General features: G+C 42.2%; 9 protein-coding genes across 12 annotated transcripts; 5 read left to right on the top strand and 4 right to left on the bottom strand.

Moving 5' to 3' along the window:
- Positions 1-394: 394 nt before the first annotated feature.
- Positions 395-2000, bottom strand: LOC108598318 (early nodulin-75). Of its 4 annotated transcripts, none has more exons than XM_033293745.1 (3): positions 1962-2000; positions 1378-1863; positions 395-765 (listed from the first exon to the last, which is right to left on the bottom strand). In XM_033293745.1, the coding sequence occupies exons 1-3, from the start codon at positions 1962-1964 to the stop codon at positions 493-495; spliced, it is 762 nt and encodes a 253-aa protein (XP_033149636.1). In that variant the 5' UTR covers positions 1965-2000; the 3' UTR covers positions 395-492. The 4 variants fall into 4 exon arrangements, with proteins under 4 accessions (XP_033149636.1, XP_033149637.1, XP_033149635.1 ...); XM_033293746.1 differs by having other exon boundaries at positions 1393-1863; XM_033293744.1 differs by having other exon boundaries at positions 398-1196; positions 1338-1863.
- A 4498-nt stretch (positions 2001-6498) lies between these two features.
- Positions 6499-9278, bottom strand: LOC108598317 (putative uncharacterized protein DDB_G0291812). The gene is made up of 4 exons (XM_033293441.1): positions 9255-9278; positions 9035-9106; positions 8543-8965; positions 6499-8184 (listed from the first exon to the last, which is right to left on the bottom strand). The coding sequence occupies exons 1-4, from the start codon at positions 9276-9278 to the stop codon at positions 6553-6555; spliced, it is 2151 nt and encodes a 716-aa protein (XP_033149332.1). The 3' UTR covers positions 6499-6552.
- Positions 9279-9901: 623 nt separating this feature from the next.
- Positions 9902-10721, bottom strand: LOC108599299. The gene is made up of 2 exons (XM_017986101.1): positions 10640-10721; positions 9902-10570 (listed from the first exon to the last, which is right to left on the bottom strand). The coding sequence occupies exons 1-2, from the start codon at positions 10640-10642 to the stop codon at positions 10052-10054; spliced, it is 522 nt and encodes a 173-aa protein (XP_017841590.1). The 5' UTR covers positions 10643-10721; the 3' UTR covers positions 9902-10051.
- Positions 10722-13424: 2703 nt separating this feature from the next.
- LOC108599198 (extensin-1-like) lies at positions 13425-14622 on the top strand. Its single transcript, XM_017985994.2, has 2 exons — positions 13425-13525; positions 13693-14622. Exons 1-2 carry the CDS (start codon positions 13523-13525, stop codon positions 14620-14622), a joined length of 933 nt encoding a protein of 310 aa, XP_017841483.2. The 5' UTR covers positions 13425-13522.
- A 1217-nt stretch (positions 14623-15839) lies between these two features.
- On the top strand, positions 15840-16353 carry LOC108599376. Its single transcript, XM_017986182.1, has 2 exons — positions 15840-15906; positions 15960-16353. Exons 1-2 carry the CDS (start codon positions 15850-15852, stop codon positions 16275-16277), a joined length of 375 nt encoding a protein of 124 aa, XP_017841671.1. The 5' UTR covers positions 15840-15849; the 3' UTR covers positions 16278-16353.
- A 1238-nt stretch (positions 16354-17591) lies between these two features.
- Positions 17592-18257, top strand: LOC108598315 (extensin). The gene is made up of 2 exons (XM_017984932.1): positions 17592-17684; positions 17761-18257. The coding sequence occupies exons 1-2, from the start codon at positions 17592-17594 to the stop codon at positions 18226-18228; spliced, it is 561 nt and encodes a 186-aa protein (XP_017840421.1). The 3' UTR covers positions 18229-18257.
- Positions 18258-19388: 1131 nt separating this feature from the next.
- On the top strand, positions 19389-20164 carry LOC108598314 (proline-rich extensin-like protein EPR1). Its single transcript, XM_017984930.1, has 2 exons — positions 19389-19478; positions 19574-20164. Exons 1-2 carry the CDS (start codon positions 19389-19391, stop codon positions 20162-20164), a joined length of 681 nt encoding a protein of 226 aa, XP_017840419.1.
- A 1121-nt stretch (positions 20165-21285) lies between these two features.
- LOC108599312 (extensin) lies at positions 21286-21890 on the top strand. The gene is made up of 2 exons (XM_017986115.1): positions 21286-21329; positions 21386-21890. Exons 1-2 carry the CDS (start codon positions 21327-21329, stop codon positions 21812-21814), a joined length of 432 nt encoding a protein of 143 aa, XP_017841604.1. The 5' UTR covers positions 21286-21326; the 3' UTR covers positions 21815-21890.
- A 2801-nt stretch (positions 21891-24691) lies between these two features.
- LOC108599316 (DNA translocase FtsK) lies at positions 24692-25939 on the bottom strand. Its single transcript, XM_017986119.1, has 2 exons — positions 25783-25939; positions 24692-25573 (listed from the first exon to the last, which is right to left on the bottom strand). The coding sequence occupies exons 1-2, from the start codon at positions 25783-25785 to the stop codon at positions 25112-25114; spliced, it is 465 nt and encodes a 154-aa protein (XP_017841608.1). The 5' UTR covers positions 25786-25939; the 3' UTR covers positions 24692-25111.
- Between the last annotated feature and the right edge of the window lie 715 nt (positions 25940-26654).

Here is a 26654-nt window from a genome sequence, read left to right as displayed (position 1 = left end):
TACTTATCATTAACTCTTATTGAATTGATGCATAAACGCATCCATTTAAAAACAAATCAGTTATTTACCATCAAATATTTAAATACATAAAGTGTATTAGCAAACTACATATGAAATAATAAAGTGATCAAAATAATAGGTTGAAACAAAAAATTAAACGCCAAAACTATAATAATATGTTAATATTGTATGCTATTATTTTTAGATTCCCTTTTAAGGGACATGCAAAATTCTTTTCTAAATTTTGTGGTTGTTGGCTTAAGGTCTTGGGGCAAACCTAATTTTATCTTACCCTTGTTCTTATACAAAATCAAAGGAATTTATGAGTTACTCCAAAGATGGGCATATCATAAAATTAAATGTTTAATAAATTTTGTTTTCAAAATATTTTATTTCGATAATGATAATCGGATTTATTCTTATATCAAATATTGCACTCCAAAATGAGTACAATTTGATCACTTAGTTAAACATTTCGTGTAGGAATGAAACTTAATGACGACGGTACACAACACGACGGTGGGTCTTGTAACGGTAACCATCAGCGGCGAGCTCATGAGCGGGGGCAGCCTCAACGGCAGCAACTGGAGCAGCCTCAACGGCAGCAACTGGGGGCAGGTACTCGGAGGTTGGGGCAGCAACTGGGGGCAGGTACTCGTTGGTGGGCAGCTCGTTGACATCACGACGGCGACGGATCACACGACGGACGGTCTTGTAACGGTAACCATCAGCGGCGAGCTCATGGGCGGGGGCAGCCTCAACGGCCTCAACGGCAGCAACTGGGGGCAGGTACTCGGAGGTTGGGGCAGCAACTGGGGGCAGGTACTCGTTGGACAGCTCGTTGACATCACGACGACGACGGATCACGCGACGGTGGGTCTTGTAACGGTAACCATCAGCGGCGAGCTCATGAGCGGGCTCAGCATCAACTGGGGCCAAGTATTCGTTGGTGGGAGCAGCAACAACGGTATCCTGAACTGGGGGCAGGTATTCGTTGGACAGCTCGTTGACATCACGACGGCGACGGATCACACGACGGACGGTCTTGTAACGGTAACCATCATCAGCAAGAGGAGCAGAGTCGATGGCGACGTCCTGGGCAATCGGAGCCTCAACTGGGGGCAGGTATTCGTTGGACAGCTCGTTGACATCACGACGGCGACGGATCACACGACGGACGGTCTTGTAACGGTAACCATCATCAGCAAGAGGAGCAGACTCAATGGCGACTTCCTGGGCAATTGGGGCCTCAGCAACTGGGGGCAGGTATTCGTTGGACAGCTCGTTGACATCACGACGGCGACGGATCACACGACGGACGGTCTTGTAACGGTAACCATCAGCGGCGAGCTCATGGGCGGGGGCAGCCTCAACGGCGGCAACTGGAGCAGCCTCAACGGCAGCAACTGGGGGCAGGTACTCGGAGGTTGGGGCAGCAACTGGGGGCAGGTACTCGTTGGACAGCTCGTTGACATCACGACGGCGACGGATCACGCGACGGTGGGTCTTGTAACGGTAACCATCAGCGGCAAGCTCATGAGCGGGCTCAGCGTCAACTGGGGCCAAGTACTCGTTGGTGGGAGCAGCAACAACGGTCTCCTGAACTGGGGGCAGGTATTCGTTGGACAGCTCGTTGACATCACGACGGTGACGACGGAGCACGGTGCGACGGTGGGTCTTGTAACGGTATCCATCAGCAGCAAGTTCGCCCTGCTCGACGGTGTTGGCCACAGGGGGCAGGTACTCGTTGGTGGGAGCAACAGAGAAAGCATCCTGCACAGGGGGCAAGTACTCATTGGTGGGCAGGTGGCTGACATCAGCGGCCACAGCTGCGATCACAGCGAAAGCAACGATAAACAGTTTCTGCAAATCAAGAGTAGAAATTGTTAGATTAGAATCCGTCACTGCAGCACTGAAATTAATCCTTGGAGATGGATATGGAGGTGGGATAGGTGTCGTACCATTTTGAACGATTGAGCTGCTTGTTCACAACAGGAAAACCGAAACTCGAATGATGAAATACGCAGAACGTTTGGTATTTATACAAATTCTCCGCTCTAGCCAGCGCAGAGTGAAGTTACAGCGCTACGTAGCGCTGCCCTGCATTTGCGTCATCGAAACGTCGCTGTTGGCTGCGACGCGAACGTCGACGGTCGACGGTCGACGGCGACGGCAGCGTAAGCGTCTTCACACGCGGTGTAAATTCGCACGGCTCTGTCGCTCTGCATGAGTTCTAAGTCGCGGCTGTGGCTCAATTAACTCGGAGCACACAAGTGACCAGCTTGCTCAGCAGCTTATGGCGACTGCGGCAGCGACGTCGGCGTCAACGCTTACATTCGCACAACAAGCTTGAGAGATGCTGAAAAGCAAACACAAAAAAAAAAAGTTTATTGGCCAAATCGCTGCGGACGGATTCTCTTAATTGTTTTCTTTGATCTTATGCAAAACATTTGATGGACATCACGCTCACACACTGTCGTTTGCTATTGGAGCATTTGAAACACAACAACAACAACAACAACAAGAAGAAGAACAACAACAATAAAAACAAAAGCAGCTACAAAAACTACATTTATTTGAATCAAGCCGGTTCAATATAAATTTAAATGTCCAAAAATATAATAAAGTCTCTTATTTGTATCAGAATACAAACCGATATCTGTATATATGCACATCTGCCATATAGAAACATATGTTATGTTAGTTTTGTACTTGTGTTATGTTGCTGTATACAAAGTATTGTTGTCATGTCGTCGTTGTTCATTAATCATTTGCAGGAACTGCGAAGCCACGGCATTCAATCAAACAAAACGCTGATATAATGTTGCCATATTTCGTTATAATTTATTTAGTGCGTATATTGTATGCCGGATATAAAGTATATACGTATATAAGAAGATGTTGGCAGACACGCGCAATATTGCCATTGGTCCATTGATAGTTTTATTTAACAATAGGCAAATCGCTTAACAAAAGCTTGCAACGCCAGAAAAACTAAATTGAATTTTAAGTGAGCACACATTTATTTATAAAATGTAAATGGCAGCGCTAAAACGATCCTTTGGGAGAAGCATACAATCGCTTTTATTGTTGCTTAACATTAAGTATACGCATCGCATATTTATCATTGCAGCTTAGCCGAGCTTGGCACGCTTTTGTGCACACACTTGTTTGAGCGCATTAATAGATTTGTTAACTATATTAATCTGCAATCTTTTGTTATAAATTAGCCATGAAATCGATAAGGCAATTTTAAGCTCAAGCTGCGAATAGTTAAGCTTTTTTTTTTTTGCATGATTAATGATCGTTGCCAACTCAAAAAATCGATAAGGAATTGCAAACGTTTAAGTGCTATCAACATCAATGCTAAATTGTGCCATTAAAGAGCCAGGCTCGTTAGTCTAGCGCCAGGTAACTAATTGGTTCCGTACAGTTGAAGGATGACTTTAATAATAATTTCCAGAAGTACACAAGAGCAACAACAACAATATAATTATGCACGGCTTCAAGGCTTTAACTTTGCACTTGAGATTCGCTCATTGTTAAGTGGGTGGTGCTGCTGCTGCTGCTGCCATGTCAGCATTAAGCTCGGTAACTTGGTAATTTGGTAAATGCTGGCCAAATTGTTATTGCTTTTTTTTTTTTTTTTTTGGCAACCAGTTTGGCTAATTGAGTTGTGCTATAAACACAGTGTAGACCGGGCCATAAAATAGAATTTCTATTCAATTTAATTTTGATTTGATAAACAATAGATTTCCTGTATGCGTGCAACATTAGACTAGAAAATGGCAAACAATTGATAACTTGACTAATTAAGAAACTAATCTATGTACGCATCAGTCCCGCTCTAGACCTGTTTATGCCTTTCTTTACGCAGCTAGATACTATTCTATATAAAACACTATTCCATTCTATTCTATTCTATACAATTCGAAGACAATACATCACCAACGCGTTTATTATATGGCAAAGTGTTGTAGCAGTTTTTAGTTTCTTGTATTTTTGGTTAGCCGGTCCGAGCACTTAAAAGTGCCATTTCAAAATTAATGTCTATGCTGAAATGGCATAAATATGCAAATTAGTGAATGGCAGTTTAGACTCGTCCCACCATAGAATCGAGAACACACACACACACACACACACACAAGCATCATAAGAATTAAACATTATATTGTCAGCCGATAGCGAAGACATACTATTTATAAATACGGCTGTGCACATATTACGCATCTTATTATAGCCAGTAGCTCTGGCTAAAACTGGGAACACAGCAGCTTAGTTGTTAGTTGATTGTGTTACCAACTGCGTCTTAGCCGCCTTGCCGCTACGCTTCAGCAAGCCCCAAGCCTAACTTCAAATGTTTGGCAGTGCGCTTAGTTAGTCTGTGTGGATAATTTGCAAATTGCTGGCCAAAGCGTCGCACAGTCTAACCAAAACCTTTTTACGTCGCCTTTTATTTATGCAAATTCTATTATAATTAATTTAATACGCTTTGAATTATGCAGCTAAACTCTTACTCGCTTCCTTTCCTAAAAAAAAAAGAAGCACACGCGCGACTTCATTTCGCTGCGTATACCCTAACCAAATAAAGTTGCATAGACTTACGTTAAGCCAAAGGTCTTGCAGCTAACGCATAGAAAAATAAACGTTTGTATATTTTATGAGCCAACATTAATACATTTATAAGTTGATACACAGTTCGTTATGTTCTCTTGTAAGTTAGAGCATTAATAAGCTTACTTTGCTTGCTACGATTTAAAGTTCTTGTTAAGTACACGTTTTAGTCTTTTATGATAAATTAAGCTTTTGTTTTTTAATGCTCTTTTTGCGTTTATGTTAAATGTATGATAAATCATTCTGAAAACCAGTTTATCTTCAAGCTCTGCTGGCAGCAACTAGAAAGTGCCGCCATCAACATCATCATGTAGCGCATCTTCAGCTCCCACTAGCGAATAAAAAAGAAATAAATACCTACTCAAAATAAGAAATTAAATAAAAATAATAACCATAAAACACAATAAAAGCAAAACACAAAAACAGAGCTGCGCACACTTCCAACACGCGGCGAGCTCATTATAAATTCATACGCGTGGCACAACAAAAGTTTTTTTTCTTTTGCTTTCAACTTGCTTGCTTGATCGATGGCAACAAGTGTGAAGATAGCTTGAGATTTTGGTAATTGTATTTCTAGTTTGAAATTACAACATATTAATCATGACCGAGAGCTCTCGATCTATGTTTGAGCATGACGCAATCCATGTAAACGCGGCCCTTTGGCTAAGTTCCCAGGGTTTTTGGCTACGGAGCTCATAGGCAATGTGCCAATTGAGCGGGGCGTATAAAATTACTGCGGGTACTCTATCTATGCGGATCATTGAACTCCAGCACTACTCGCCTAGAAACAAGCCAAAAATAAATTTGCAAAAATTATACTTGAACTTGCCACGCAGCCGCAGCGGCAGCGGCAGCGGCAGCGAAGTTCAAGTCAACGCTCTGTTATTCTAATATTTATGCAAAGTGCCATAAATAATAATAAATGTAAATAAAACGCATTTGTGCTGATTTATAGCGCATGCTTAAGAGCTTTCTCAAGCTCAAGATCTTGATGCGCAGTGTACGCAACAGTGGCTGCCTAATTAATTAGCTAACGAATCGCTTTGCATGTGTAATGACTGAAGCTGCAACTGAAGCGGAGCCAACAACTGTGGCTATGATTGAAGAGCGAGCTGACAAATATTGACAATCAACTGTGTGGGCTTGGCTGAATTTAACAAACATAAACAACACTTGGTAAATATATGCTATACCTATATCAAAATAAATATCTATAGCGCTATGTAAGCTCGTATTTGTGTAGAGTTTGTAGCTTTATTTTTTTCCTACTTGTGTTTACAGCGTCGATTGTTCGAGCTTAGTTTGGCTTTTTTTGTATTTGAAGCTCAAGTTTTGTATCATTTGCATGAGAATCGCATCTAAATGAACGCATTAATTTATGCTGACAATTGAGCGCTGCTTGCTGTGTTTGGATTTTGATAGTTGGATGGGGCAGCCAAGATGTGCTCATCTTCCTTTCTATTAACGCTCACTGTAGCTGTAGCGCTTGCCATTATGCGAACCACTGAACTAGTTTTAACTTACTTTTTGCGCCGGCCAACACTTAATTTGTTAGCCCAATTGGCTGAGTATTAATGACTATAATGTTAGTCCACTTGTAGTTCCTGCTTTTGCTCGAACAATGTGTACAAATTGCAACGTCAATTTCCATGCTAAAATCACTGAATTGTTAATTTGTTAAGCCAATTAGTTTTCCATTAACACAAAGCTCGAAACCGCATTTTTGTAGCGCTGTGTAAAGCTGCGCTTAGCTTGTTTTCAAGCCAGCTTAGCAAGCTTAAAGCTTTTCGTAACGGAAACGGATATGGCCAATAGCTGTTGACGCCCCAAATTATGCAATGCTTTAAATTATATTTATATGCTGCTCTTTAAGCAATTGCTGCTGCTATAATTTATTTACAATTTATGATATATATATAGTATATTCGTTCGTTTGGCTTACTTTATGTGCTTGGGACTCTTGTAGCTGTAGCCATGCTCCGAGCCTGCTGCTTGCTGATCCACGCTGAAGCTCTGCGTGCTGGCAGCGCCCACAGCAGCAGCACCGCCTGTAAAGGCGACGCCCGTGGTGGTTACCTCATCGTAGTCATCCAAGTAATCATCACCGTTTAGAAATATATTGCGTTGATTGCCATTCACGCGAACTAGACCGCGCTGCCCGGGATATCTATAGAAATTGCCATCGATTATGTTAATATCCTGCTGATTGCCCGCGGAGTGTGTAGGACCCTGCAGCTGTGGCTGTCCAAAGACATGACCGCTCAGCACATTGAGACCTTGATAGTTGGAGCGATTGCGCTGGCGTCCACTGCGACGACGCGAGCCAGTGCGCAGCACAGGCTCAGGATTGGCCAAAGGATTAGCGACGGCGGGCAGCTGCGCGCCGCCTGGAGCTGGCGCAGCAATGGGCGCTTGCGCAGCTGGAATTGGAGCTGGTGCTGCAGCAGGCGCTTGTGCACCAAAAACAGGATTAAATAGATTCTGTGGCACACGCGCTGCCACAGGCAGCTGCGCACCCAAAGCGGGTATAATGGGTATGACTGGCGTTTGCAGGCCAAACAGCAGAGCTTGTCCTGCATTCAGCGATGGATCAAAAAAACCTTGCTGCGTCTGTTGCTGACCATTGCCGTTAAACTGACCATTGCCATTTCCTTGCTGCTGATTATTGGGCACGCCCTGATTGGCGCCGAGCTGAGCGCCCTGCGGTGGATTGTTGCCATTGCCGTTGAAATTGTTGTTGTTATTGTTGTTGTTGTTGAAATTGTTGTTGCCATTGCCATTATTTTGTGGTTGATTGTTGTTGGGCACAAAAGCATTTGCAGGCAGCTGAGCACCGCCAGGCGCTGGCTGTTGTCCTGGTCCATTGTTGTTGTTGTTGTTGTTGGGCACGAAAGCATTTGCTGGGAGTTGAGCGCCAGTTGGCTGCTGGTTATTTGGCACAAAAGCATTGGCAGGCAACTGATCACCACCTGGTGCTGGATTCACGTTGCGACAGTTGAGCGGCGGATTGCCTGCAACTGGAAATTGGCAATTAATGGGCTGCGCATTGGTTGGCAACTGGCCAGCAGCTGGCGTATTATTGGCGGCCAACTGATTGGCAGGATCTAGCACAAGTCCTGCAGCGGAGTTGAGCTCGCTGTCCTGTGACTGCAAATTGATTTGAGTGTGGAACACCGAGTTGGGCGCACTGGCGTACAAAACTCTGGCGCCAGGACGACGACGTCTGCTCACCACTTGACGCACTGGCGTAAAGACTTCAGCAGTGCGCACTACTGGCGCCTGCGGCTGTTGGTAATGAATGTGCTTGGTATGCACGTCGGGCTGCTTGTCGTAGTGATGGAAATGATCGACGCGCTGCTTGGGCTGATGATGATAGACGTGCTCGTGCTCCGGCTCCTTGTGGTAGCTAGAGTGCTTCTGGTTGCGATAGTGAGAGACGCGCTCCTCATGCGGCAGATAATGATACTCATGCTCCTCATCGTAGTACTCGCGCTGATGGCGCGGATACTTATGCGGTGTGGCTAGGCAGCCAATGGCCAGCAGGCAAAACAACAAGGCTTGGGACACGAACTAGAAGTTATAGAAAAAAGGGATTAGTTCTCTGCTGCACTTGAGCTGTTATTCCACTGTGCTCTTACCATTGTACGTCTGTATCGATTCTGCAATTGCCAGTTGATTTTATAGTGAAATCTTTGCAGCCCGTAAACCCGTTTGTGCAGCGTGAGAATTTTCCCTGTGACCCATTTGTTTAATTGGGTGACTGCATTGAAATGCAAATCAGTTCAGTTCACTTGGCATGGCAGCTTTTAAATTTATTAAGGCATTGCGCATACGCCAGCGAGTTCAATAACCAACAGCAGTCGCTACTTTTGTTCAGCTAAGGTTCTTTATTGTGCAGCACTGTGGCTTAAGCGCGATTTCTGTACACCTTGCGTCTAACGGTTCTATACTGGTAGCCAGCATGGGCAGCAGCAGGAGCAGAAGCGGCAGCCTCAAAGCCAGAGCCAATGGACTCGGCAACAGCAGGAGCTGCATAAGACTGCACAGGCGCTGAAGCAGCAACATGATGATGAACTTGTGGAGCGGGCGCAGCCACATGCTGTTGCGGTTGTGGTGCGGGTGGCACATAAGTTCTAACAGGCGCTGGATGAGATTCGGCCACAGCAAAGCTTTGAACTGGCGCTGAGGCAGCAGCGTTATGATGAACTTGTGGGGCGGCAGCTGGAGCTGGTGCAGCAAAATGTTGCTGAACGGGCGCAGTGGGTGGCACATAAGATCTGGAGACAGCTGGTGCTGGCGCAGCTTGAGCAGCATGAAAGACAGGCGCCGGCGCTGAGGCAGCTGCAAAATGCTGTTGCTGTGGTTGTGGTGCGGGTGGCACATAGGTTCTCACTGGAGCGGCCACTGAAGCAGCTGCAGCAGGAGCTCCATAGTTGTAGCCCGACTGAGCGTTGGCGCATGCCAGTGCAGCCAAAGTTAGAAGCAAATATTTCTGCCAAGCAAACAAATTACAATTATAATCCGCAAAATAGTTAGCGACGTGTTTATTTTACCATTTCTGCTAAACAGCTGACAAGAAACGAATAATATTTTTGCCAATGGAACGCATTCCTTTTATACCCGCCAGCAAGTCCTAATACTTGAACGGAAGTAATGCGAGCCATCAATCAAAGCAACTGCAAATTATTAAAAATAGACAACTATTGCTTGTTTATATTTAACATTTAATCATTTGTTGCTGTGTCAAATGCGAAAAGTAATATCAGTGCATGAATATTTATAAAGTTGAAGCAACATTAAAAAGCAAAAGCCAGAACTGCAAAATTGTTAATTGACCAAGAATATATTAAATTGTTTTTAATTGTTTCTCAACACTTAAGATCAGTTTGAAGCTACCATTAAAATTATACACTACAGCATAAAATGAAGTAAAAGAAATTTTTATGTTATGCAGATGTAATCGAATTTTTATATGTTAGCGCACAGTTTAAATTTAAATATGCAAAGCAGATTTAGTCACTTGAAGCAAAAAGTAGTCACTCTAGATTTGTATCTTGAACAAAACATATTTGTTTTGATATGCAAATGGCAGCATGAGTGGGCTTATCTACGTTAATATTCTTCATGATTAATTAATGGCCTAAAAAGCTATAAGGGATAAACGTCATAGCAAAGGTTATTGCCTTGTTAACATAAAGTTTTTCCATATTTTTAGCTATTCATAATTTATATATATATATTGAAAATTGTGTGTTTGTTTGCTTTTTGTTATTGCTTTTTCTTTTTATTATGCGTTTGGTTTCGGTAAAATGCTAATCAAGTTGAACATTTCTTCTTGGCCGCGGCATTTGCATTTGAATGAATCTCAATCTGAGTGCTTGCGGTGTGGGATAAACCGCAAAAACCAGTTGGATGTGCTGCTCTGTCTATTTACGGCTTATTTACGGTACTCGGCGTTGGGTGGCAGATAGGTGCGAGCCAAGCCACCATGGATTCCGTGTCCGGCGACCAGACCAGTGGAGTACACAGGAGCAACAGCGCGGTGGACAGCTGGGGCGGTGTAGACAGCGCGCTGGACAGCTGGGGCGGCGTAGACCTGTTGGTGGACAGCGGGGGCGGCGTAGGTGCGGTAGGTGTTCACCTGAGGCACAACATGGCGAGTCACATGGCTGGTGGTGTAGGCGGGCACATGGGCGGACTGCACGTATGCGGGACGCTGGACAACAACACGGGGTTGGGATACAACATGGGACACAACTTGGGAACGGGGATACACGGCCTGGGCTTGGGGATAGTAGGCAGCGCGCTGATGCACGGCTGGCACCACTGAGACCACTGGATTATAGCCACGAGCTGGGGCCAGATAGGAGCCGCTAAGAGCATCACCACCATAGGCAACGTGTGAGGCGGTAGCACAGCCCAGCAGAGCCAAAGCGACGGTCAAGAGTTGGAAATGCTGGAAATGGAAAAAAATTTGCAATTTATGTGCCTGGCGCTTGAGAAATTGCGATCGCTTTCTACTCACCATGTTGTTCCTTCAAAGTGTAAGCTATGAATTGTATGTTTGCTGCTAAGTTGGGCGTATATTTATACTGAGTACCACTTGAGTTCTGGTAGAGCCAAAAGTATATTTAAATGATATACTTATGTATGTGAGTGCCATTAAACTAGAGATTCCAATTTAAGCAATCAGTTAATGCTTTCAAAATGTTGCAAATCTAGAAGCAGCTCAACAAGTCATTAAATGCCATTAAGGCTAACTGTAAAAGGTATATTATATGAAGCTGATATTCTTTCACTTTTGTCGCTTTCAAACAAAATACGAAATGCTTTTATTTCTCAAGCAAGTATTCAATAAAATAATTCTATAAACAAAATTTAATCAGCAAACAAAGAGAACTTATTAAACATTAAACCAGTTGGCAGTTAACAGTGGCACTTAGCGAAGACACAAACCGCGCTGTTAGCCTGCGCCTAGCCTTTAAAATTTATATGTATTTGTTTTGATTGCGCGTTATGTTGTATATAATGCTTAACAAATTATACGATTTGTGTATAATGTTGTTATTTATTTATTATGCAAATACACGCAAGACACACATTTGGTCTACACGTTCTATGGCAACATATTTGTAGTTTAGTTAACATAAAACTAATGGAACACATGGCATTAAACTTATATCTAATCAGAGATGATGTGAGTCGAAAAAAAGTTAAAAATAAACGTAAAAAAAACTAATGGAACAGGTTGCATTTGCCTTTTTTTCGGATTCTGGATTGCCATTGTTACGATTGCTTTTTGTTTGTTATCTTCTGTTGACAACAATATTGCAAATTTGTGTGTTTTTTTCCGTTTTGTTTTGAGTGCTGACACGAGTATTAAAATATGTATATTTTATTTTATTTGACATTGATTACGTAATTTATCCTGTGACATAGAATAATGTAAAATTAATAAGCTACTACTTACTATATAAATTACTATTTATGAATGAATTTGCGTAGCGTTTGTTTGCTCACATTGACATTGTTTGTTGACATTCTTTGACACGTGCTCTACTTTTTGTTGCCATTTATGTACAGCTTTTGGATTAAGTGCCGGAAATATTTGCTGAATTAATAGATTTAGCTGACAGCTCTGATATGGTTTTAGTTAGAGTATAGTTTGATGACTTTAAAAAGCAGAAACCAATGAAAGCAAAAGTGTTGCTCAGGGCCAATGTGATTCCGAAATTCCAATGACTAGTTTGCTTTATTGCAGGTTGATCCATACTCTTATGCCTAGAGCTAAATGAATACCACAAGAATAATAAAACAATTCGATGACGATATCATATTTATAAAAATAAACGCCAGCTTTTGCAATTATAAATTCAAATTTTGATTGCTGGCGATTAAGCACTCAAGAATTTGTCTAAAGAAAAATCCCCTTTTCATAACATAAAACTATAAAATATGCTTTACCATTTATGATTCAAATATGCGTGCTGGTTTATAATTTTTAAGTCGACATTAGTTAACTTTGAACTTTATGACTGCTAAATGAAGCGACGAGAACATTTAAAAATTGTGGCAAAAATAAAAAATAAAATTAAAATGTTTGCGTGCTAATTAAGCGTTGGCTTTAAAAAATCAGAAATTAACGACACAACAGAACTTTTTTTATTGATATTAAGCAATTGATAATATATTTGTGTGCGAATTAAATTTAAAAGCCGAACTTGTATTATTGACAATTGCCAGAAATCAACAGCTTATTTATTTTACTTTCATTTAAACAGCCGGCAATCAACACTTATAGGTCAAATGTGAGCTGAGAGCCTGCCATGCATGCAGCTGGTGTGTGTGACAAAGGTCAGTGCTGTCCCTTCATTAAAAACTCGTTTCCCCAAATATATGATGATACGCAAATTGAGCTCGAAGGCTGTTTAGGCCAGTCTCTGAGTAATTGCAGGCTCATAAATGCCTACCACACCTATCCACGAAAAATGATGCATGTTAAATTTGATAGCAATCTTTAAGTTTAAGCAGGCATAAGAACTGAATTTAAGACGTTCTCCAATTTCATTAATTGCAATAAAAGTTTATTATACACTTTTTATGATAACTTGCGTGCGAAGTACTAAAACTCGCTTGAAACTGATAAATACATTAAGTATTTGCCAGATTTATCAATAGTTCTTTGTTGGATTTACAAACAATAGCTTATTTAAATTTGTTTAGTTTTTTATTAGGCTTATCGATCGTTGAACGCCAGTTCTTGTTTTGGCTGAGGCATAGATAATTTTATTTAAATACATACACAAGCCATTTGTTGACAGGCCGTAAAATTATGAATATATTACGTTAACTTTAAGCTAAGAGCGTATACACTTTAAGCTTCGTTTGGCACAACATTACACTGAGCAATGCGCATGCGTATACGTAATATGAAAGGCTGTATTGCTAACAAACAAATTGCTACAAATTCAAGCAGTTGTTAGAGTATCCACAGTTTGCATATTGTTGTTTACACATTTTCTTTTAGTTACTACACATATTTGCATTTCATTGTGCTTAAAATCTATAACGCTTAGGATGAGCAGAATAATTTTATGAGTGTGTTCTGTCATAGCCGGTTAGCCAGCCCAATCAGGTTCGTTAAACATTTCGACTGTTTTTTTCTCTTGGGTTTTTTTGGTTTTTCGAGACTCGGCAACGCGAATGAATGACGATCCGCCTTAATAACTGTTGCCTGCTTGCTCGCTGTTGCCGAGAAGCTTCTGCTTTTGGCATGTTTGGCTTTGATTGCTGTTGTTGTCGCCGCTATCCTGAAGCAGACGACGACGAGGTATAAATAATCAGCTAGTCTTTAACGCCAGCACAGTGATATTTCGACATTTGTGTTGTGAATTTCAAGCTGAGCAACATGGTAAGCAACCCGAACACAGATCGTTACAGAGGATAAACCACATGTGTTCAACAAAAAATTCTCAAAATATATAAATGTGCAACACTGTGAAATTAATTTGTGAATTAGTGCAACACTCGCCTGGATTATTTAATAATTAATTGTTCAACTCACCGCTTGCTTTGCAGAAACTTTTGATCGCCCTCGCTTTGGTGGCAGCCGTCAGCGCTGATGTCTCGCATTTGTTCTCGCACAGCGACAACTTGCATGAGGATGGCTATCACTACCAGGAGCCACTTAAGCCCTTCGTGATTGACGTTCCCAGCGTGCCAGTGGTCCACCACACTCCCATCGTCCACCACACTCCCATCGTCCGTCAGCCAGAGGTCATCGTGCACAAGCCCGACAATGAGTACCTGCCACCCGCACCAGTTGTTCACCACCCAGTGGCTCCAGTTGTCCACCATCCAGTGGCTCCCGTTGTCCACCACCCAGTGGCTCCAGTCGTCCATCATCCAGTGCCACTCCCAGTTGTGCACAAGATCAACAACGAGTACTTGCCTCCTGTTCACAAGATCGTGACTCCCGTTGTCCACCATCCAGTGGCTCCCGTCGTCCACCACCCAGTTGCTCCAGTTGTCCACCACCCAGTGGCTCCAGTCGTGCCACCATCCAGTGGCTCCCGTTGTCCACCACCCAGTGGCTTCCAATTGTCTATTGTCACAACCTGTGCCCAGTCCCAAATTGTGCACAGCCCCATCGTCGATGTCCAGGCTAAGAGTCAACAACGAGTTACTGCCTGCCCGTTGCCAACCACCAGTGGCTCCAGGTGTTCCACCACCCAGGTGGCTCCAGTTGTCCACCACCCAGTTGCTCCAGTTGTCCACCACCCAGTTGCTCCAGTTGTGCACCACCCAGTTGCTCCAGTTGTCCACCACCCAGTGGCTCCAGTTGTCCACCATCCAGTGGCACCTGTGGTTCCTGTTGTGCACAAGCCTGTGTTGCCCGTCTATCACCCAGCTCCTGTCGTGCGTGTGCCAGAGCCTGTGTATCACCCAGAGCCTGTCCACAAGGGCTACAGCTACCCCAACGACCCTCAGCCCGCATTCAACTTTTAAGCTGGAACCAGGCATCCATCCTGTAGTATTAGACACATTCCTTTCAAAATAAACAAACAACGAAATTTAAATATATACATTTGTTCTTACTGGGAATATTACATGTGGGAATTAGAAAAACAAACAATAGCAGAAAAGTTTAGCCAAGTCTTAATAAAAAGTCTTTGTCATGTTAATCAAAGTTAAGAAATTTATGCTTATGAGTTTCCGTTAAAAACTTCTCTCAGCAAATTTAAGCTGCTTAAAAAACAAAAGTTAATAATATACAAAATACAAAAATCAAATAATAATTTACATAAAAAACTGTGATACAATCATTTTTGACACATATATATATTTTTAGATTTATTGGCTAATTTAATTAAATCGAAGTTTATTTTGGCTCAAGTTTGTCAGATCTAAGCCGATCGATTCGTTGCGGCGCAGAAAATAAACATTTGAATATATAAAACGCTTGTTTGTTAAACAGTTGCGCCCTCTAGCGGCTAAGATTTGCAACTAATACACCTTGGCATATGCTACGTTATACAAGCAGCAAATTAAAGCCTGCAAATATGCAAGCAACAAGCTGCGCATGCGCTAAAATAAATTCGATTTAGACTTAAAGTATGCAGCAAATTTAAACTGGCAACAGGTGTCTCGACTAGAGATTGCTGATTGGGAGTGGGACTAAGGCGGATGTAGTAGAGCTGTCTTGGTCAGCAGATTTAATGTCTGAGCTTGGCTGGCATAGACAAATGGTTAAAGCCGAACTCGATTGGCATTTGAAAACGGAAGTTTTCTTAAGCTGTCAACAGGCCAGAGTTTGTGTTTATTACAAGCTGCCCGCATTGTCTAGTGATGGATGCTGGGAGAGACCTGACAGCAGTGCATAGAATCATTAATTCGAGTTGTATACGAAATGAAGACAGCGAGACGCAACGTAACGCACTGACACTTGACCCCAAGAAACATAAACAGGTATTGACCTTGGCAGTGAGCCAGCGATGCTTTGGCTTTTGATTTCCAGTGCTCAGTCATATATGCATAGATTATTATTCGTCTATCTAGGGCCGCTCGCTTGCTAGATTGGCGCAGCCAGATTCACAGATTCACAGATTCGACAGCCACAGCAGCATACACATCAAAAGCAATTAATAAACTATGGCAAAGCAAACACGCTCAACATACATATAGAAGTATAAATAGTTTGAGTCTCTACGCGTTTGCCTGCATTCGTCTTGTGCTATGTTTGCTCGAAGCAACAAATATCGCTTGAGACTTGAAAAAACAGCAACAAAAATGGTAAGTGCAGCTCAACCGATCGACACGGCATTCATTATTAATTTCGTGTGAAGCGCTTCTTTGGCTTGGGCCTGCTGGCAGTGCTGCTGCTGAGCTTGCAATTGGCTGCGGCAGATGTTTCGCAGTTGGTGCGTTCTGGTAATGGCTTTGTCTACGATGTGCCGCGGGTTACGCAGCTGGAGCTGGAGGTCAACAATGAGTTTCCCACAGGCCAGGAGTTTCCACAGGACGCCATACCCGTAGCACCCTCAGACGCTGAGCTGGGCGTAGCCGAGCCAGAGCCAGACGCATATCCCGACAGCTCCACCTACGTTTCGTCCAAGGATCATGGCTATGCTTATCAAGTGCCCAGCAAGCGCTTCAAGAGCTAAGCTGCAAGTTTTCTAATCTATTAACTGTTTGTACCAAAGTCTGAGCGCACTAAATAACAAAAATTTGGAACTATAAATTATAAAAACAAAACTAAAAATAAAACGTTGTTTTAAAATGTGTAGAAATCCCATAACGTCAGCGATTAGAGAGCAATATATATGGATTTATACACAATCTAGTTGAAATATTGCTTTTTAAGCAGACAGACGAGTCGTCAACATAATCAAGAACACAACATCAATTTGGGCGGGCGCACCTTTCACCTGGGCGAGCCCTTGATGAGGGCTTAGACTTGCCTTGGCGACTGCTTAGAATCAAGCCACACACACACACACACAGATGACAAAAATAAAAACAAACACATCACTTTTTATGGTCTAGTGTTTATTGTTTTTAAATCCAAACCGGTTGCTGACGATTATGCGTCTTTTTGCACATGCTATTGGCATCTGATTTAGTTGGCTTAGCTATTAATTTGCGCGCTATGGCCAACACCATGTAGCCTTAAATGAACGTACAGAGTGCGCGCGGGGTTAGTTAATTAAATGATTTGCAAACTCATAGCCTAAATGTGGCAAAGATGTTTAGTTTTTGATATTAACTCAAGCCGTTGGCGGTTCAACAACCCGCATACATTAGCAAACTGCAGATGATTCGAAATCCACACACACCACACACAGCCACCAAAAAAGTGATAGTTGTAGACAACAATGTCAGCAGCAAGTTTTTATATTTAAACGCTTCCAAGACTGCTAATCAAACTGAACTGAAACTGAACTACAAATTCTTTTAGACTGCCCTAACTATTTGGGCATACTCGATGTAGGTGTTAAGCTGGCATTTGATAGTCTATTAAGCGTTGCTTCCGCAAGCTGCAAGAGCTTAGGCTAAGTGCCACAGACAACTCTATAACAAGATGAGGGCCAAAGCTGAACAGCTGAGCAGCTGTACAACAAGCAGAAGCTTCAGCGTAATTATTATAAATGAAGTCTAAATGATTTATGAAGCGCTTACAACGGCTGCCCAGCGGCCAAACACAATCAGCTCGGAAGCGTTTGACACAATAGCAACAAGAACAGCGAGCTGAGCGACTGACTTAATGACACTGTTGATGGAAACGCTCACAGACATTTACGAGTCAAAGACAAAGAGCAGCAGCAGCAGCAGCAGCCCTCGACAGCAAACCGTAAATAATGCATGTGAGCAAACAAACACACACAAACACAAATGCAAGACAAAAAGAATATATGTATATCATAATCGAGAAACGGCCAAATCGATTTAAATAATAATAATTGGCCTTATCGCGAGCCATGGACGAGCGTTTTAGAATTGTGACTATAAATAAACAGCAGTCGCTAAGTTGGACCAAACACTTACGCTTCAAGAGCTCAAGGTGTAAGATGGTGCGTCAACTTCTTCAAGTCCAAAGCAACGTGCAGACTAATTTATAGAAATCTATTTTATTTATTTTGCTTGCAGCACGCGTCACTTAAACTTGCTTTGGTCGGTTGTCTGCTGTTGCAGCTTGTGGCTGCGGATGTTTCCCATTTGCCGCTGGAGCAGCTGGAGCAGCATCATGATCACCATGGTTACGACTATCCCAAGCCCAAGCAGCCTTTTGACATAGCGGTGACCACAACGCCAGCGCCTACTCCAGCACCCACTTATCTGCCTCCACCTCCACCAACTCCTGCGCCCACTTACTTGCCTCCTGCGCCAGTCACCAGCACCACCGAAGCTGCCGTTCCTCTGCCCCCTAAGCCTGTGCCCACCTACTTGCCTCCTCCACCACCACCAACCACCACCACTACCAGAAGAACCACAACAACCACCACAACCACAACGCGTGCGCCTACACCAGCGCCCACCTATTTGCCACCCATTGTTGTGCCAGATCCAGAGCCAGGCTATCACTATGACGCGCCTGCCCAGCGTTTCCTATTCTAAGACCCTACGCCATCTGCTCTTTGACTGTTGACCTGGACTTTTGTTTTTTACTAACTTTAAGCTTCAAAATTTTCAAATACATTATAATTGTTAACAAACTTTTGTGTTTTATATGAAAATAGAGACAAGCTAATGATCAATTTAAGCTAAATGTTTTTTATTAGAGAGTTGTTATATTAAAAGTATTTATTTATACAAATGTTTGGCTTAAGATTGCAGCGCTGATATGTTAAAGTTGAAACGACTTAAATTTATTAAGTATACGTCACATAGCGGCTACTTGCAGTTTCAAGAATTAATAGCATTTGCATAAACTATTAAGATGCCGCCCACACTGATAAAATTAGGTAGCTTTGGCTGTTATATAACTTTCTTAATGTAAATAAATACGAGATTTAAACAGCTGATAGCTTGTTACAGGCAATCACCATCAATTGTCCCATGCCACAAACTGTCTTGCATATGCATGAGTTGGAGTTGTGTGGAAGTTTTCGATGTTATGAGATCAACTAGCTATAATTGTTTTCACCAAAACAACACATGTTTAAAAGATATATATAGTTTTGGAACTGGATAGAAGACACACGCCGATAATTGTATGCGGCTCAAGTTCATGAAAATCAAGAAAAGTGTGAAGAAAACACAATCAAAGCAGCGAAACAACAATAAACGCAGGCAAATTATGCATTGGCCTTTGTCTGTCAACAAAAACCGAAACGAAAACAACAACAATATTGATTGTTTCCCAAAAAGTTTAACTGGAGTTTTAGGCAACAACAACAACGAATGCAATCGCTGGTATAAAAAGCGTCACATCAGCAACATAAACATTATTTCCAGTTGCCAGCCACAGCGGCTAACACACAACTCTAACAAAGATGGTAAAATATTTATTTTGGCAAATAGAAAGCAATAAATAAAAAAGAAATTTTCGTTTTAGAAAACCTGTGCCTTGCTACTGGCCCTGCTGGCTCTTGGCGCCTGCGTCAGCGCCGATGTTTCCCACTTACATGGAGCGCAGCATCATCATCATCATCACCATCACGATGATCATCATCATCATCATGATACACACCACTTTGATCCTCATGCGCATCATCACGATGCGCACTCGCATGCGCATTTCGATGCGCATTCGCATCATCACGACTCACATCAGAATGGCCACTTTGGTGGCCACAACAGTGCCTATTCCCATGGACATTCCCACGGCTCTCAGTCGCATGGGCATGGCTTCAACCAGCGGCCCAGTGTGCACATTGACTTCCACTTGAAGTCTCTGGATACAGCTGCGCCCAGCTCAGGCTCAGGCTACAACTATGCCGCTCCAGCTCCAGCTCCACAGCCCGAGTACTTGCCGCCAGCCAAGCCAAGCAACGCTTATCTGCCCGCCGAGCCTGAGAAGAAGTATCTGCCACCCAAGGTAGCTCCTAGCTTGCCTCCACCACCACCACCACCACCAAGCAAAGCACCAGCAGCTGCTTACTTGCCACCACAGAAGCCACGCACCAAGTACTTGCCGCCCGCTCAGCCAGAGTCCAAGTATTTGCCTCCTGCTCAGCCAGAGAAGTCTTACTTGCCGCCAACTCCAAAGTACTTGCCGCCTAAGGTGCCACCCAGCCTGCCACCACCACCACCAAAGCCCGCGCCAAAGCAAACTTATTTGCCACCAGCTCCTAAGGAAACTTATTTGCCGCCAGCTCCTAAGGAAGCGTATCTGCCACCAGCGCAACCAGAGCCGCAGTACTTGCCACCAGCTCAACCCGAAGCGCAATATCTGCCTCCCTCTCACTCTGAGTCCTTGCCGCTGTCAGCGCCCAACTTTCACATTCCTGTGCCCACTTATGCTTTGCCTTTGAGCTCCTCACCTGCGTTGCCTGGTCCACAGGGTGATGGCTATCGCTACAATCAGCCACAGCGTCGCTTCAAGTTCTAGAAGAGCAGCAAAGAGAGTTACACACACACACACACACACATACAGTTAATTATTATTCATTGCATTTTACTTTAAGTTGCGCAAATAAACAAACACAAACATATTAAATAATTAATCTATTTAGCAGCGGGAGCTGCGCTTAGGTGCAACTAGCCGTGTCTAAAGCCTTTACAAGGCCAGGCGAGTGTTAAGCTACTTGAACTAAGCCTCATTAATATAAGCTGCGCTAGTTAGTTTCATATGCAGATTTAACTATCAAAGAAATTTCACTTGCTGTTCGCGCTTTTGTTGCAGCTTTCAACAGCGCGCCAAAAGCCACAACAGACTATTTCATAAACCAATTAGTTCGCTATAAAGCTATACAAAAGATCGAACGCGTTTATTATCAAATCTGTTTCATGCGTAGCCCCCGAAGCACGCGCGGACTTTGCTGCAGCAGCGTTTTTAATTATTGTCGTATAGCCAAAATGATAAATGATGCTGCCGCTGCTGCTTGGCCATTGATTAGTGCCGAACTATTTGTGTAATATAGCAAAGCGAAAATCGTTAATAGTTAATTGCCAATTGCAGCCGGCAGCAATGATGCGTACAACATTTGTGCTGACCTCTTTCAATGGCAAGGCCACAGCTGCTCCAAATCTAACGTAAATCATAAAGCGGTTATAAGTTGGCCATAAAAAAAACAAAACAGTTATGCAAGCAAGTTGCTTAAATAAATATTTAAATCAACACACTTATAATTTATAACTATATCAGCGTTAGCTTGACCAGAGGCGTTGATAGCTACACTATAATTATGAAATAACAAATTTGTCAGCATTATGCAGCTCAATCAAAGTCTTGTACACTTTACGCTTGTCACTTGTCGTGCCGCCAGCTTGAATGAATGAATAAACGCGCTACCGTGTTTAAGCTTAAGCGCAAAATACTAAAAACAACAAAGGCCAAGCACCCAAGACGATTGGAAATTAAAAGAATTAATAACATTCTAGACAGACAGACACCGTTCGAGTTTAGTTGGTTTTTTTTTGTTTTTATTTTTTATGGTGTGTTCGATTCTTAGCAGCGCTGCTACTGCGGCCGCATATAAATAAAGAAGCATTTTACGGAAACTGTATCATTTGCTAACAGTCGTCGTCGCAGTTAGAACTAAGGAATAAAAATGGTGCGTATGGCTTAAATTTAAATTAAACTTTTAGCTAAAATGTGTGTTTATTTTAGAAACTGCTTGTGCTTACCCTGCTGAGTGTATCGCTGGTGGCTGCTGATGTGTCGCATTTGCTTGGACATGAGCATCATCATGAGCATCCCGGTTATCACTACGATCCGCCAGCAATTCCTTTTGACTTGCCCGCACCATCGCCCACTTATCTGCCAGTCAAGGTAGACACACCCGCGCCCACTTATCTGCCACCCACGCCCACTTATCTGCCGCCAGCACAAATCAAGGTGGAGTATCTGCCTCCAGCACAGCCCAAGGTGGAGTATCTGCCACCTGTCACGCCCACCATCGCCTATCTGCCACCTGCACCCAAAGTGGAGGAGCAGCTTAGCTTCGAGATTCCCATTCCCTCCTATGCTGAGCCTTTGGCACCTCAGGAGCACTCCGGCTATCACTACGATCCACCAGCCAAGCCTTTCTTCTACTAAGCCATTTTAGTATATAGCCATAAGTATTTGTCATGTTAAATTATTAAATATATAAAAAGCTTAAAGCTAGACAAACTTACCCAACTTGCATCCTGTTGTTGTATTCAGACGTCAGCGGCCTCATTATCTCAAGCTGGTTTAATTTTAGCTCAACAAGCAGCCTTCGATTTGGTCTTCATCCACTTCTGTCAAGCTTCACGCCTACTATTCACTATAAATTCAAGTTCGTGATCTTGTTGACTGAGTTAAGTTTCAAAAAATTCTTGACCAAGCCATAACTTGATTTATTGATCATCTGTTAATTGAGCGTGAGTAATTGAAACCACATAAAAAATTTAATATTTGAACACGAACAAAGGCGGGCATTGTTAATGTGAAGATTCCCGTTGTGCGCCGTTGACGCCCACTGTGTTCATATTGCTGTGAAAGTGAAACAAAAGCAAACAGGAAATAAATAACGTTATTTGCCGAAACTATTGGCATTTTAGAATGTTCTGTGGCTTGGGGCTAGCACTAGCCGTTGGTACTTATGCAAATTTCTTGCTCATGATTTAATGCTGAATTAGTGCTGAAAGCAGAGTGCTCCATAACCAGTTTTGCCTATACGCTTGCCCCATCAATATGCAGACGCAAATTTATTAATCTTTAGCTAATTTTTATGTTTCTATTTTGTATTATTTTGCAGCAGCTGCTGCTATTCGTCGCACTGTTTAAACATACATGGTCTATAAATTAATTACTTAAATATCAACGTTTTATGCTTTATGCATAAAATGCGCCGAGCGTTACGCAAGTTTCGTTTTGCAACTTGTTTGCATGAAAATATTTCTTTCTATACAAATTGCTTTGATTTATTGTGTTTACGCTGCGTATGCGTCATTTTTATTTAATAGTATGCTGCAGCTTTAATAACCAAATTAGTTTATTATGTGCTATAAAATTAATATTTAAACACTTTGCTGTCTATTGTTTATTGTCTGAACTATGTTCGTGACATAAACAAAAGTCGGCAGTCGAATATTAGCTTAGAGTGTTGCCAAAAAAAGTGTTGGCTAGCTTTAGGCGTTTATTTAATACTACCAAAAGTATGCTTTAAATAATAATTTGTACAGCTGTATAACAGTTTCGAGCATTAGTGGCATATAAAATGTTTTTTTGATTTTGGATGTTTTATAATATCAATCAAACAAACAAAGCAATTGACAAATAATATAAGCAAGCAGCCATGTAACTTTACATTAATCAATTGTTTTTAATAAAACTATTTAATAAATGAAAAATATAAGCTGCATATTGTTAAGTGATTTTAAAAATATTTGGCGGTTAATCACTTACCGCTCTTATTAATTTGCACTCATTTCAATTTTCCCACGCTAAACTATCGCCTGATTAGAGCAGCGACGCTAATTACAAATGCTCACGCATACAAATGCACGCACGCTGTCAACGAAGCACTCACTGAGCGGGAGGCAGCAAGCGAGGGCCGCGCATTGAACGAAATCAAGCGCATCGAGTGCAGTGCTCTCACTGCTAAGAAGAGAGAGAGGCAGCAAGTGCAAGCGCCGAACTGAACGAAACTGAACGAACGATGCGCTGCGCTGTGTCGCAATGAGAGAGTGAGAAAGGCTTGGGCCACCCAATGAGCGATAAGCAAGTGAGCGCAAGTGGCGCGATGCTCTTCTTAGCAGTTTGAGAAGCATTTATATATTTTTTATTGCACAGACAACATCTTCAACATTTTCTTTTTATTTTGTTTACTGTTTTGGCATATTTGCTGTCAATTACAATTATTACAAACTGTCTGCTAATATGTAAAACTTTTATAAAGCTAAAATTACATTTGATTGACTTGTTGAATTGAAATGTTAATTTTAGAATTAAGAATTGTTCTCACATTAGAGAAGTGAAGTCAAGCACTTAAGCATTACGCGCGCTTTCTGTTTCAAGTGTCAAACTGTCTCATAAGCCGATCTCACCTGCTTTGATGTAACAATATAAAAATCATAATAATTCAAAGACAAGGTCAAGTTGCCGCTATTGTAATGATGAGCAGAGCGGGGAGGGGAGTTTCCATACGGAAGTCTTGGGGGCTAACTTCACGCCCATGTAAAGCTTCATTAATACGCTAAACTTGACATTAATAGAAGCGTATTAAGTAAGAGCTGCTGTAAATAGGCACTGAGGGGGCTTAAACAATAAATCGTTCAATCGTGCGTATAGTTAAAGCGACTAACTAACAAAACCACTTTAAACTGCTCTAAAAGCCAAATTGACTTTACACTTTTTTCTTCTTTAATTTAAAGACGAATCTAGCAACAACAGCAGCTTGTAAACCGGTTGAATTAATGTATTTTGAAAGTATTTTTTGTAAGATTTATACATTTGTTTGTGTTTACTTGCAGACAGACGTTCGGACGTTAAAGACATTCTAAATTATTACGTATACGTCTGGTTAGCGAAAAATGAATGAATACTATTTAGTGCTGCGTAAATAGTTTAACAAGTAATAATTCGCTGTCAGCAGCAAACAATTGGCATCAATGTGTGCTGCAGAGCTTCCGTATGTATGCAAATAATAGTCCAGACCAGGCCAGGCCAGGCCAGGCCAGTCTAACTTGATATTCAAAAATTTCGTGATTAATGATGAGTGGCAGTGGCGGTCGACTGTGCCTCATGGGGGTAATAAGAACGCATTCGACACATTTATTGAATCGTTTTGATGAGCTGTGAATCTTATAATTAAAGACATGCGTCGATATTGCAGCAGCAGACCTTGAGCAAAATGAAACATAGATATTTTCTAGGAATTTTACAAATAATTTATTTATTTTTTGTTTATTTATTTCTCGTTTTTCGTTCAACAATTGGGGCTTTTTTTCTTTTTTGGAATACTTTGATTTTCGTAGTGTGTCTTCAGAACTTCATTTGTCTCTTTGTACTTTTTGATTTGTTTTACTAGCTAAGCGTTGCGTGGGAAAAAAAAGTTAAAAAACGTCTTGGTTTAGGGTCTTTGTTAGTGTGTAAAGTTTTGATAGTCAAAGTGTGTGTTGGTGGTGCGTAGTGGAGCGTGATATATGTGCTGGGTTTAAGATAGTTTTGGTATTTGGTTAATGCTAGAGTGTCGATGCGGTTCCATGCAGATAGAGATATGGCGTGGGGGGCGGGAGCGAGGCGAATGATTGTGAAAGAGAGAGAAAGAGAGAAGAGAATTGTTGAGTAAATAAAAACGGCAAGTACAAAGTTAAAGGTCGTAAATTATTATATTAAATAGTGCAAAAAAAATTAATTGGCGCCTCTCTAATAGCGCTGGCGATAGAAGCGTCTTACATAGACTGGACGACGGTATTGGTAGCCGCTCTGGCTGTTGTACGCATGTCCTGACACCTGTTGCTGGAACTGCTGCTGCTGAGGAGCCAGATATTGCTGCTGGGGCTGCACATACTGCACACGCTGAGCAATTGGCTGCTGGAAGTGCATGATGATGGGCTGGGCAACATGCTGCACATGCTGAGCGAAGGACTGAGCGACGGGACGAGCAATGGGACGTGGAGCGGCGGCAACGGGACGTGGAGCAGCGGCAACAGGACGTGGAGCAGCGGGACGAGCTGCTTGTGCCTTTGGTGCTGGATCCTCAATGTCGATATATTCCGGTTCGGGTGTGGCAATGTCCTGGGGATTGGGTCCCTGCGTTGCCGAATCGGGCAGCTGAGCGCCAGCGGCGCAGCCGAGCAGAGCCAAAGCGATAAACACAAAGAATTTCTGTGCGGAAACAAGAGCAAATATCACACTTTAGAAGGAATTTATTTTTAGCGTAAGTTTTTTTTTTTGGGCGCGTTTGGTAGCACTTGAGCACAATGAAGTTGTTCACTTCAGTCGTTTGCACTTGAAACACAAAAGGCACTGAATTGTCTTTATAAATATTTTGAATATTTCCTTTGGGGAGCACTTGATATCCTTGGCGCACATACCATTTTTAGTTTGTATTTTTTTGTTTAGTGTGTTGGGCAACAAAATTTCTCGTTCGTCAGCGCACGAGCAATTTACACTCAAGAAGTTCAAAGCACAAATGATGATGAGCTGGGCAGTTTCTATTAAATTTATACTATATCTGAGCGTTGTGGTTCGGCTAAGAGTAGCAAAAGCGTTGAAGAAGCAAAGCAACAACGACCGCCAAAAACTCGATGAAACACACACATACCGTACTATGTGTTATAAATAAAGCAACAACAGCAGCAGCCAAAGCAACAACTACCACATTAACAACATCAAACAAATTCAAATCAAAATTTAAATTAAATAAAACGATATTGGCGGCATAGCCATAGTCAGAAGTGAATCGTTCAGATGCCGTCCCTTGGCTCACAGACACACACACATAAGCATAATCAGTTTGTTGTCGTCACTGTACATGACGCATACAGTTTAACGAGCTAAGAGCAAATTCACTCTCAGGCTCTCTTAAGTCAGGCTGGCGGCTGGTGCTTGGCACGGCTCGTGTCTCAAGTGAAGTTTGTTGCCTAAGTCTTTTGTATTGAGTTCTGGTTCTTTCGCCTTAATTTGCATATCATTTTGTTAGCATAATATTTTTGCACCAAAGCTCTTAAATATTATGTATTTTTGCCCATAAATCTGAAAGGCAACTGCCACACGCTGCCTAGAAAATCGAAAACAGAAAAGTTTTAGGATTTGTTTTGGCTCTTGGTGTACAAACATCAAACTTGATGTTCATGACATGTTGAGGAGATTGTCTGCTCATCAATTTGTGGCCTAAGCTCACTTGACCTCAACTACTCAAGCAAACAGCAACAGCAATAGCAACAGCAACAAGCAACAGTTTTTA

Source organism: Drosophila busckii, chromosome 3L, assembly GCF_011750605.1.
Source record: "Drosophila busckii strain San Diego stock center, stock number 13000-0081.31 chromosome 3L, ASM1175060v1, whole genome shotgun sequence".
Taxonomy (NCBI): Eukaryota; Metazoa; Arthropoda; class Insecta; order Diptera; family Drosophilidae; genus Drosophila; species Drosophila busckii.
The sequence above is the reverse complement of the archived record's forward strand: the minus strand, read 5'-3'. Positions and strand labels throughout refer to the sequence as shown.

Bases quoted from the DNA above. Each gene is read 5' to 3' on its own strand.
- LOC108598315 (XM_017984932.1), top strand. From the start codon at position 17,592: ATGGACGAGCGTTTTAGAATTGTGACTATAAATAAACAGCAGTCGCTA. The intron at 17,685-17,760 runs GTGCGTCAACTT...TTTTGCTTGCAG, and splicing joins AGAGCTCAAGGTGTAAGATG to CACGCGTCACTTAAACTTGC.
- LOC108599376 (XM_017986182.1), top strand. From the start codon at position 15,850: ATGTTTGCTCGAAGCAACAAATATCGCTTGAGACTTGAAAAAACAGCA. The intron at 15,907-15,959 runs GTAAGTGCAGCT...TTTCGTGTGAAG, and splicing joins AAAAAACAGCAACAAAAATG to CGCTTCTTTGGCTTGGGCCT.
- LOC108598317 (XM_033293441.1), bottom strand. From the start codon at position 9,278: ATGGCTCGCATTACTTCCGTTCAA. The intron at 8,966-9,034 runs GCTGCAGCTGCT...CCACAGCAACAG, and splicing joins GCTACAACTATGGAGCTCCT to CATTTTGCAGCTGCCTCAGC. The intron at 8,185-8,542 runs GTGTACAGAAAT...TATAACTTCTAG, and splicing joins ATAGAACCGTTAGACGCAAG to TTCGTGTCCCAAGCCTTGTT.
- LOC108598314 (XM_017984930.1), top strand. From the start codon at position 19,389: ATGGCCACTTTGGTGGCCACAACAGTGCCTATTCCCATGGACATTCCC. The intron at 19,479-19,573 runs GTGTGCACATTG...CCAGCTCCACAG, and splicing joins TGGCTTCAACCAGCGGCCCA to CCCGAGTACTTGCCGCCAGC.